Here is a 12,004-nt window from a genome sequence, read left to right on the forward strand (position 1 = left end):
TCTCCACACTGACAATATTTTTCTCAGTGATAACAGCTATTTCAGTCAAAAAACTGTATGTGTTCTAGATTTCCCAATAGTTGATTTTAGGGGAAAATGCAGTTGGTTTCATTTATGTTTTCTGTTACCTTTGCAGAGGAGAGGCTGATTACGTGTTGATCTTTCTCATTTGTTACGATCTCCATGATGCTGAACATGTGTCCCACAAGTTTCCCCACCGGCTTGGTGCTGATGTTGGGGTGCCACAACCGGAGCACCTTATCATCTCCTGAAAGGGACGGCATGGGGGGATTATTTGTTTTCTCAGGGATACAGCTGGTCAAAATTTAAAGAGTCCCTCTCACTCAGTCATATCCTTACCACCCTTCTAATATCAAATCACAGTCTGCTTCTTCCAGGATGCCCTCTAGGATTGACTTGCTTTGGAACCACTTCCTCCTGTCAAGGCTATTTGGAAATAATTGTATTTACACACACAAATATGAATTCTTATAAATATTTTATCAGTCCCTTTCTTGTTTCAGTACTTTCCCACTCATTCATACATTAATGTATTATTTATATTTTATTTAATTCCCAAAGTATTTTAGACAGTTGTTCTTTTGTTTTCACTTTCAGAGGAAGAGGAAAATTGCACATAATCTCTACCATTATAACAAATCAACTGTCTCCATCTTCCCTTCGGGCACATATCCATAAGCATATATAATTTACATGTAGTTACTACCATAGCATACGTACTATTTTTTTAATTGTTAAAATCACACGAATACACGGTAAAAGATTTAAACAATATGGAAGGGTATAATTTTTGTCAAAAATGTCTTCTTTCCCCTCAGAATCTGTACTTCCACTCCCTACAGGTAATCCCTGTTCACTTTTCCCCCCCTCTTTCTTACAAATAAACTTTTTCTTTTCGGAGTTAAGAAAAACACTTTTCCACTCATATTAAATACTTTGAATTATTTTCAGTAGGTATTTAGATAACCATTTCTCAACAAAAAAATCACTGTAACTAACTTATCTTAGTTAAAATTAAAATTAAAAAATATATATATAAATAAAAATATATTATAAATATTGCCAAAATACAAAAAAATCAAGGTTTCTTAAAATGTATTTTTACTGAGAAGTCACAGCATGCTATTTTGAGCAGAGACAGAGACAGACCAAATCAAAGTTTTGTAGAACGGATTTGTCACTTTGTTATTATATGTGGGGTTTGCAAGGCAAGTCACTTTTGTTTTTTCCCAGCTTTATCGAGATATAATTGATTGTGTGAGTTTAAGGTGTGCAACATGATTATTTGATATAAGTATAGTGCTCGCGGGGCGCCTGGCTGGCTCAGTAGGTTAAGTGTCTGCCTTTGGCTCAGGTCATGATCCCAGGGTCCTGGGATCAAGTGCCTCATTGGGTTCCCTGCTCCATGGAGAGCCTGCTTCTCCCTCTCCCCCTGCCTCCCTCTCTTTCTCTCATGAATAAATAAATAAAATCTTTAAAAAAAAGTATAGTGCTCACTTGGGCAGCATATAGACTAAAATTGGAATGATACAGAGGAGGTAGCATGGCCCCTGCCCAAGGATAAGCGTATATTGCAAAGTGATTACTTCAGTTAGGCTAGAACACATGCATCACCTCAGGGTTACCTTTTTTTCTTATCATGAGAACTTATGAGATTTTCTCTCTTCATAACTTTCAATTATAAATACAATTCTGTTAACTGTAGTCACCACATGTCTATTACATGCCCAGAACTTACTCATCTTCTAACTGGAAATTTGTACCTTTTTTAGAATACAAATTTTATATATCCAATATAACTAAAATAATAAAATATAATTAGTATACATGCCCATCTTTTTTTTGCATTTATGGAAGGTCACAGGCTCACACCTTCATAATTATCATTTTGGTTGCTACATCAAAATTTCCTACCATTTGTCTGTCAATAAATGTTCCTGCTAATTCTAGTTTTTCATTTTATTCAACAACACTGCAATAGTTATTCAGGTGGTTTTTTTTTTCTTCTTTTGGAGATATACACTGAGGATAAATTCCCCTATTGTTAGGTTGCTTTCCAAAATGGTTGTACCAAATGCCAAGGCCATCAACTATATATGATTATACCAGCTTCATCAAATTCTGGCAAGCACATGGATATTATCATGATTTAAAATATTTGCTATATTAATGTCTAAAATGACACTTTATTTTTATTTAATTTACATGACAGCTGATACTGCTGAGTATTTTCTCCCATGTATATCTGCTAATTGTATCTCCTCCTGTGAATTGTTCGATCATATCCTTTACCCATGGTCTATTAGAATTCTGGTGATAGTAAAAATTAAAATTTAATAAAATTTTATTATCATATGCACACACACACACACACACATCCAGTTTCGTGGTAAAGACTGGTTAGTTGTTCACCACACCCTTATTGTCTTACTGGGTGCACAACTAGACTACATTTCCCAGAGTCCCTTGCTGTTAGATGTGGTCAGATTACCGACTTTTAGCCAGTAAACTAAGGGAATTGATTTAGATTTAACATGACTAAGGAGAAATACATTTCCATTTTGTTTGATTCATTACACATTTTGAGGTTTATTTCTTACAGTAGCTAGCATTACCTGAACTAATGCATAGTCATAGTCTAATTGTTTTTTCAAAAAAGCAACTTAAACCTAAATTTTTTTTTAAAGATTTATTAATTTGTTTAGAGAAGAGAGCACACAGGTAAGCGGGGGGAGAGGCAGAGAGAGGGAGAGAAAGAATCTCAAGCGGACTCCCCACTGAGTGAGGAGCCCAACGTGGGGCTCAATCCCAGGACCCCAAGATCATGACCTGAGCTGAAATCAAGAGTTGGAGGCTCAACCGACTAAGTTACCCAGGCACTCCTAAGATTAAGTGATTTTTAATTAAATGATTTACTTTACTTTAAATTTAATGATTTAAATATGATTTGTCCAGAATCACATATAAGAAAATGGTATACATTAGGAATATATGGAGCATTCTTGAGCATCTTATTTGTTAACCAGGATCTTCAGGGCACCAAGAAAAAAAGATTATATAATAGCATTATAGCCTAAGTTATAATTTATATATAACCTAAGTTATAAAGTTACAATTTATGTATTAATAAAATCTAAAATTCAAAGAGGCCATGATAGTTAATCAGGTAGCCTGATTATTTTGTGGCCTACAGGATGAATTTGCTGATATATATTGGACTTTTTATGGAAATATACTTACACACACTGCAAGAGCCAGTCAGTTATGCAGGAGAATTAGATGACTTGCCAGTTGGATATTCATAACCCAGGGAAATGTGATAGACACAGATGTTTTCATAATTCTCTGATTATTTTGTCTGGTTTCATGAAAAAAGGGAACAAAGTATTTTCTTTACCTTTTTCTTTCTCCCCTTTGAGTATTCCAAACCATTCTTCAAATCGTAGCATGACTGTACCTCCAAGAATATTTCAGAATGTCTTCATATTCTTTAAAACTAAGAGCCCCTGCCTATGTGTCCTTTACCCCTGGCATCTTTTATAGTTAATGATTCAATTTTCTGTACCATCCACTTGAAAGCAGAACTTCTTTTTTATTATACTACCTCAAGAGTGTAACCCACAGTGGGAGTTCAGATATTTATTGAACTCCCATAACTTCAATCTTGGGATGCTGAATCCTAGCTCAGAGGTTTAGCTAGCCAGTGGCACAAGACCGTGAAAACACGTATCCAAACAAAAACAAGTCTTTGTTAAATGTTCACGTGACTCCTTTAATAAGGCCAGTTCTTTCATTCCAGAGGTCCTTGGGGCCTGGAGTCTTAGTAAAGGCAGACTGAAAAATCTCGGGGCACAGCTGACTCTTACTTTCCATTTCTCCGGCAACTGGTATGGATAGAATTGTTTCCCCAAAATTCATATGTTGAAGCCTTGACCCCTAATGTGATGGTATTTGGAAATGGGGCCTTTGGGAGATAATTAGATTTAAATGAAGTTATTTGAGTTGAGCCCTAATGATGGGATTAGTGTCCTTATAAGAAAAGACCAGAGAGCTCGCTCGCTCTCTCTCCCTGTGGGGATATAGCGAGAAAACAGCCATTGCAGGCCAGCTAGAGAGCTCTCACTAGACATTGACCATGCTGGCACTTTGATCTTGGACTTACAACCTCTAAAACTGTGAGAAATAAATTTCTGTTGTCTAAACCACCCAGCCTATGGTATTTTGTTATGGCAACCTAAGCTGACCAAGACAGAACCCAAGATATTTTAAGTACTATTGTCAGTGGGTAAGTGGGATATTTTCTTTCTTTGTTTCTTCCTTTCTTTTAAGTGGGATATTTTCTTAAATTTAAAACTTCCATGTTATCCTTATTAACAAGAAGAAAAATACCTCGAGAAATTACTATACACTTGGCATTTTGCTAGATGTTGAAGATACAAAAAAATCTAGACACTGACCCTATTGAAAGTTTTTTTTTTTTTTCCCAGAAGACCAAAACTTATACCTTTTTGGACTTAGTTCCAACATTTCCTTCCTAAGGCTGCCCCCGATCAGTGTCCCCAGCCTCAGATGGAGTTAAGTCTTCTTCCCGTTCTGAGGGTGTTTTCTTCAAATTTTGTTTATAGCATGAGCTCTATTAAATTATAGTTGTTTGTGTAAATACCTGTTTACTTATTTTCTGGTGAGCCTTATATTTCTCATCTATAGCAGTGTTTGACAAATAGCAAGTGCTTAATACATGTTTGTTAAGTAAATGAGTTGGCTAATAGAGTGACTCATGAAGTGCTTAAAAAATACTTATTTTGGGAAAGTCTACCCTGATTTGAAACCTGGCTCTATCACTCACTAGCCTTATGGCTTTAAGTAAGTGACCTCACCTTCTGTGTCTGGGTTTCCTTATCTGTATATATAATGGGGATGACCAGAATTTATGTAATAACCTTATTGTGAGACTAAATGCGGTCATCCATGGATAATCTGAGCAGTTCCTGGAGTATGAGCTGACTATGACTACTCTGTTCTTTTCTTCTAAGTCCGGGCCATTTGAAACACTAACAACACTTTATAAAATGTTTAGGGGAGACAGAGAGGAACTGATACACAGATGTATGAAACATGGGCCCTGCTCTGGAGAGTTTGTAATCTAGTGGTAGCACTAAGACAAGCATGAAAGATATAGAGGGAAAGGAAGTATCTGCAGAAAATAATTCAAATCTGAAGGTAGGACTTAATACTATAAATGATATATTATGGTTCATTAGGGGTTAATTCCTTGTTCCTTTGTTATTTTCCATTTTTTTTTCTCTCTTCCTTTTTATTAACCAGGATTCAGATAAAGCCACATATAAAGATAGGATTTCTTTCCTTTAGCAAGCTCTTATCTCAGCTGGTGAGTCAGTGGATCCAAATGCCTCACTCTTGATGAGATGAGCTGGCTCAGTGCAGAGAGAAGAGGGTGGGAGAGACTGTGTGAACCAGATTACGGTGGTCCTGGTGGTCCAGCAGGGAAGAGCAGGGGCTGGGAGAAAGGAGGACAGACTGGAGCTCAGTTCTACCAGCTGACTAGTCACATGATGAGCTGAAGCAAATCATTCTCTTTTCTTGGGCCTCAATTTCCTTATCTGTAAAATTTTGATCTCCCAAGATTTCTTCCCACTCCAAAGTTTTATGATTGTGTGCTGGGGAGGGAGAGGTTACTACAGTGAGAATAGAGAGCAATCTGGAATTGTAAAGGTCATGAGAAAAACTCCAGATTTATCAGTTACATGACTCATACTGAATAATTCTGATAATGCAGTATCTTGCTTGCCTTTGCTTTTCTCTGGCAAAGGCTGAGAAGTCTTACCTTACTCCAGTATGTCCAGAACTTGAGCCTCAGGCCCCCAGGTGGTTGGCCGGGCTGCCCCCTTGAAATGGACTTTATCATCCTGTTGGATGAGGTCAGGCTATCCCCAGAAGGAAATCTGTGACTTGCGTGCCACAGGAAGAAGGATACAATAGAAGATTGCCACGTGAGAAATGTGGCAAAGAGCTTTGTCCAGTGTGCATTATGAAGGAAACCCCATTTTACAGAGGGCTCCTCTGGTCTGCTACCAGACGTCTTCCAGCTCTGCTTGCTTTCCAATGATAGCAATAGAATCCTCACAGGGTCTGTGTGGTGGCTTTTTGGAGCCAGAATGATCAGAAAGGGACATGATACTAAGCTCTAAATGCCTACAGTGTTTAATCTGTATTGTTATTATTATGATTATGAATCTGTTAACTCATGTTCCATGTTGTATTACAGCTGTGTATTAACATGTCCTATTTGTACCATTAAATTTTGAATTCTTGAAGGTTAAAATATAACCTGATCTCTATGATTCATGAGGCCTAGTCCGTAGCAGTTGTGCAAGAAATATTTGTTGAATGAAACATTAACAGATGCATGCAGAGCCCCCAAATTATCTTGGATGGCAGAGAATCATTTGTATACACTGGACCTTGAAAGTAGGAGTTTATTCTTAAAATGGCCAAGAGAGGTAGCAATGAACTAAAAACAAATGCTCAGGAAGCTTGCAATTTTATTTTGTTTTGTTTTGTTTTGGTAAGTACCTTGTCCTGGTTTGGCTTTTTTTTACACCCCCCCCCCCTCCACAGGAGCTTCTGTTTTTTCAAGCTCATCAAATGTCCCTGCATATTTCACACATTCAACTATGCCTAACAAAGTTGCTTTCATAGTATATTTTGAGTCATCAGATGGTACATACAGTACATTTAGCAATGTGCTTGGCTGAGTCACTAATCAACAAGAGTATTCTCCCGAGGAAAACGTGTTTCTAGTCACTGAGGAATTGCATTTTCCACTAAAAGAGGCTCTGTAACTGTGACAATTTAATAATTTTTGCACAGTGAAAAGTATTACTTGTTTGTCTGTCATGCTGCTCAATGTTTTGTTTTGTAAGAGAGCCAGAAAAATAAGATTTCAAAGCTGTAGCTGACCATCTTACAATATAATGACTGTTGAGGTTCATGAGGGTCAAATATCTTAATCCATAAACACTAAAGTGATTTGAGTCCCAGAACTTTACCAAACACATATTTTTTCTCAGAAATGATTAAAATACTTAAGATGACAAAATATATGAAAGCTGGTCAATTCTTATGTTTTGAAGTATTTTGTGTGAGAACAAAGGGCTGTTCAAAGGAGTTGGTTAAGATTAATGTGACAGCTTGTCTTTTTAGAAAAATCGGATTTTAGAAATCGGATCTCACTTTAACTGTGCTGTTTTGCTTTCCCAGAGGGTTTCCTGTGGAGGGTTTGAGTTGAAGGAGGATAGAAGGCCACGCGGAACTGAAGACCTGCCCTGCTGGGGGCAGCGTCCATTGCAATTCGATTCTGGGGCAGTTTCCCTGCTTCCTCTCTGAGGACCACTGTGTTCTTTCCCTCATCTCTGGAGCACCCCCACCTCCTCCTGACGAGGGCTCAGGGCCATTTCCCTCACAAGGAAGAAGCCAAGACAGTCATCAATTCAGCAAAGGGCAATGGGGATCAAGAAATTGTAATATAAGCATGGCACTCCTTTTTTTGAAAACATGTAATTTTAGTATTTGTTGCCTCATGTGTTCTAGACTTCAGTGCGGAGCTCTTTAAAGGATAACCTCAGTTAGCACAGCTTAAAAACTTGGATCCCTGTTAGTTCTTAGAATCATCATTCCAGGTGCCAGGAAACTTGCTCCCAGTCTAAGCCATGACTCCCACATACTACTCTGCAGGCTTCTTACCCATATGCTTTGCTTTCTTCCCATGATGTCCTTACTTGAAATTTAGAAGTCTGTGGCCCTTTAATGCCTCATTTTTCTGAGTACACAAAGCTCTGACTATATACTGAGTAACCCCTAATTGGCAAACGGAGTTCCAAATTTTCCAAAGGACATTTTAATTTATCTCTCTATGAACAGGGATTTCTTTAAACAACAGATTGGGGTTCTTTAAGCTCAAGGGGTCTTGGAATGTATGTAGTCCAACTTCCTTATTTTACCAGATACAGAAAGTAAGCAATGGAGGATTACGTGATAGTTGAAAATTATACAGTTGGTTAATGGCCAGGCTATGACGAAAGCCACCTCTTCTAACATCTAGTGCATTGTTTTTACTTGTTTTGCTTTCCAGTAGATTACTATGTAATTTTTAAAAAATAATATTCAAACCAAAGCTAGTTTTAAGTAAGTGTTGTCGAAGGCCCAAACCTGAGCACAAATTTCAATATGAACTTCAAATGCCCAATATACTGAAAAAAATTTTAACTTTATATCCTCAGGGGAGATCACCCAGGTGTGAAGGGAGAGTGTAGCTATCTTCACACAGTTGACCCTTGAACAACATGGGTTTGAACTGTGTGGACCCACTTACACGCAGACTTTTTTTTTTAATAAATACACTACAGAACTGTAAAATCATATTTTTCTCTCTTATGACTTTCTTAACATTTTCTTTTCTCTAGCTTACTTTATTGTAAGAATACAGTATATAATACATAGAACATACAAAATATGTGTGAATCCACAGTTTACATTATCTGTAAGGTTTCCGGTAAACAGTAGGCTATTAGTGGTCAAGTTTTGTGGGAGTTCAAAGTTACATGTGGATTTTCTGCTGTTGGTGGTGGGGGGTGTGATTGGCGCCCCTGACCACTGTGTTTTTCAAGGGTCAACTGTACTTATCAATATTGGCATTTCAGGGCCGAGGCAGGATACTCTGGTAGAAAACCAAATGTTGCAGCTGTGTGTGTTTTAGGGGAAGGAATTTGAAGAAATCTCACGTGGAAGGAACTAGCAGCACATACTCATTGAACATTTTTGCTCTTTTAATAAATATTTTTGCTCGAAGCATTTACCAAACGGTACATTTGTTGATCTTTTGGATGACAGAGCTTTCTTCTTAAAAATCTTGTTTGCTCTTTCCCTTTCTAAAGTTCAGATCTTCAGTATAGGCCATTTTCTTGATGTTTACTTGAGTTTCTAATTCGCTCATTTACATCGTTCAAGTCTACATGCTCCTTGTTGAAAGTGAATCTGATCTAGGGATATCCCTGGGAGTTCTCACTCGTGCAGGCAGCCTGGGGGCCCTCACATCCCCTAGATCCAACTAGGTCTTTTGTCATCACCAAAAGGAGCATCTTCTCAGGTGTCTAATCACACTTGACATTTAAGTTCACACTTGAGATGTGTTTGCTCTCTTTCCCATGTGAGCACCTTCTTCCTGATCTCTGGTAACAATACAGCTACTACCCTTCCATTTTCCCCTACAAACTCGGAGCTGATTGATCCCTCTTATTAATCCCAATTTCATTCTGGGTTCAGGTTTTATGACTAATTTCTTTCCCATGGGATTGGCTCTTTCCTTTGTTTTTACATTTCACCTAAAATAATGCAGACCCTCACCACCTCACTTGTGACTCCTGGAACAGCCTCCTGACTGGAACCTCTGATTTCATTTTATTCCAACAAAACCTCCGTGCTTTTGTCAACATGACTTTGCCTATGTGTCGTAGATGGATTGAATTAATATTTATTGACCATCTACTATGTGCCAGGCATACATTATCTCAATTAATCTTAAGCACCACCATTATTATTGGCAAATTTGTATTGAGCACTTATTATGCGCTAAGTACTTTATTCAAATTTGCTTAATTCTTATAACAATCTTATGAGTTGGTACTATTATCAGTCCCACTTTAGAGTAGATTGAAGTTTAAAGGGATTAAATGACCTGCCCAAGGCTGTACAACTTGCTAGAAAGACAATCAGGATTTGTACCCAGACAGTCTGACTTCAGAGCCCAGGCTTGAAGCCATCCTGCTGTATTAGCACCCCAGGATTATAGGTGACAAGTCTGAGGCTTGAGGAGCATTTCCGTCCTTCATCTCCCCTTTGAGCTTCTTATTTCATACTCTCTACAGATGACCTCACGTCCTATGTTCCACCCTCCTTAACCCTTAAATGCTAGTATGCTTCAAGGCTCTCTCCTTGGCCTCTTTCCTGCTAACTCTAAAACATTGGCCCTTGACCTCTTTGGACATGGACCCCATTGAGTATTTGGTAACATTTTGGACTATCTCTGCAGAAAAATGCACATAGGCACACAAGGGTCAATAGGCTGCAGGAGCCTCCAGGACTCCTCTAAAGCCCACACAAGGGGCCCCGGGCTGGGATCTCATGCTCTCACACATTAAAATAACTTCTAGAGAGATTAAAGAGCTAAAGGTAAAATATAAAGCAATAAAAAAAGTTAGAGTAAGATAAGGAAGAATTTATAACACATATCCTGGTGCCGGGGAAGAACTTTCTAAGTGTGCCATCAAATCCAGAAGGCACAAAGAAAAAGACTGACAAATTTAACTTTATGTGAAATTCTTCCTGCTCTAAAAGGTTTTCCCTGGGAGCAAAACTCTGTAACTTTACGAAAACCACTCTATCACTATATTAATCAAGTAGGGCACAGTTGGCAAAGTAGAGAATCTCTGTACAACATAACCTGTCCCCTTACCTCCAGTGATAATCACGTTTGCTTTTGTACAGTAACAGAAAGTGTTGGCTCCTCTTGGCATGGAGAACTCTCTGACAGGCCTGGGAAACACAAATTAGATGTAAAGCTTCTACATTTCTCTTTCTACAACTAATTCTAACTTATACATAGGTTATGTTCAATAGGCTCATTTCTAAGCTGGTTGTAAACATACTTATCCACAGAAAATATTACAAGTAATGATGAAATCCTCACTGACCAACAGAGTCTACTTATTCCATAATGTGGTGATGTTAACACAACACTTTGTACTGTTTCTGCTTAACAGGAAATCCAGTCCTCCCACCCTGGGGTTGTGATCGGCCAGAGACTGATCCTTCTTAATCCAGAAACGATATTGGATGGCTAACTGAGTCTGTTTGGTATACACAACACCAGGAATGCCTTCGGACACGTCCTCCTCTCCCACCACACACATCCCACCTGCTGTCCAGTCCTGTCGATTTGACCTCTAAAATATACCTGAAATCTGACCACTTTTTCCCAGTCTCACTACAGTGTCAAGGTTCAAGCTTCCATCCGCTCTCACCAGACCTTCTGCAATAAACTGCTAACTTCTCAGCTTCCACCATTGTCCATTCTTCTGTCCACATTCCCACCTCAAATCACGCTGTTATGCTATAGCCATGGTGGTGTTCCTAAAACCTGAGTTAGAGCACACCACTTCTCTCCAAGGGCTTCCTGATGCTCCAAGAGGAGCTGAGCTCCTTCATTTGGCCTGCTTGGCCCCCCTGGCCCTAAGCGGCCCCTACCACCTTTCCAGACTCACCCCACGCCTTCCTCTTTTCCCTCATGCTGTGCTCCAGTCGTGCTGCTCTAGTCAGCCTCCCTTCCGGCTGCACTGAGCTCTCTCCCTCCTCAGGAGACTCTGCACGGGGCCCAAGATATGCTGGTCCTTCATCCCAGCCCCTCTAGCAACCATCCTCCTGTGAGTGTCAGCTCAAATGCTACCTTTTCACAAAGGCCTTGCCTCGACTCCACCCTCCTGCCCCCACTAACGAAGTAGTGTCTTTGTGTTATTCTCTCTCCTGGTACCATGTTATTTTCCCTATAACATTTGGCATCTATCATATAATTTTAATATATAGGTTTTGAGTGTTAACTTAATATTTTGTGAGTAGCACTCTGCGGGACTTAAAAGAGCCTGAGCTTAAGTGAAAACGTGTAGACTGAAATCCTGGCTTCATCACTGTGCTTCAGTGTCCTAATTTATCAAATGGGATAATAATAATAGTACTGCCCTCAGATACTAACAGTAGTTGAGAGCTATTACTGCATCTGACCAGATGGGGAGGAGACATGTTGCTATGAAAGGGGGCACCCAGAAGGAGCCCTAGACCAGGAGGTAAGCAGGCCCTGAAGCTGGGAAGGGAGGGAAGGAAAGCAGCTGGCCTTTGTCTCTTCCTTTGGATA

At 39.1% G+C, this 12,004-nt stretch overlaps 1 protein-coding gene and 1 non-coding gene across 7 annotated transcripts in view; one reads left to right on the forward strand and one right to left on the reverse strand.

Annotated features, from left to right (window-relative positions):
* Positions 1 to 12,004, reverse strand: part of WDR64 (WD repeat domain 64) — a 146,073-nt gene that overhangs the window by 80,625 nt on the left and 53,444 nt on the right. For all 6 annotated transcript variants that reach the window (XR_012380520.1, XM_073899919.1, XM_073899918.1 and 3 more), the window contains 2 exons: positions 10,553 to 10,632; positions 129 to 268 (listed from right to left, as the gene is read on the reverse strand). Coding sequence is in view for 5 of the 6 variants with exons in the window: in XM_073899919.1 (XP_073756020.1) it covers positions 129 to 268; positions 10,553 to 10,632 (220 nt within the window). In the remaining variant the exon portion in view is untranslated. The remainder of the gene's footprint in view (positions 1 to 128; positions 269 to 10,552; positions 10,633 to 12,004) is intronic.
* On the forward strand, positions 1,511 to 1,614 carry LOC112828928 (U6 spliceosomal RNA). The gene has a single exon (XR_003209621.1). It is a non-coding gene; the product is annotated as a U6 spliceosomal RNA (small nuclear RNA).

Source organism: Callorhinus ursinus, unplaced genomic scaffold, assembly GCF_003265705.2.
Source record: "Callorhinus ursinus isolate GAN/ISIS: 27379988/994484 unplaced genomic scaffold, GSC_fseal_2.0 scaffold13, whole genome shotgun sequence".
NCBI classification, from domain to species: domain Eukaryota; kingdom Metazoa; phylum Chordata; class Mammalia; order Carnivora; family Otariidae; genus Callorhinus; species Callorhinus ursinus.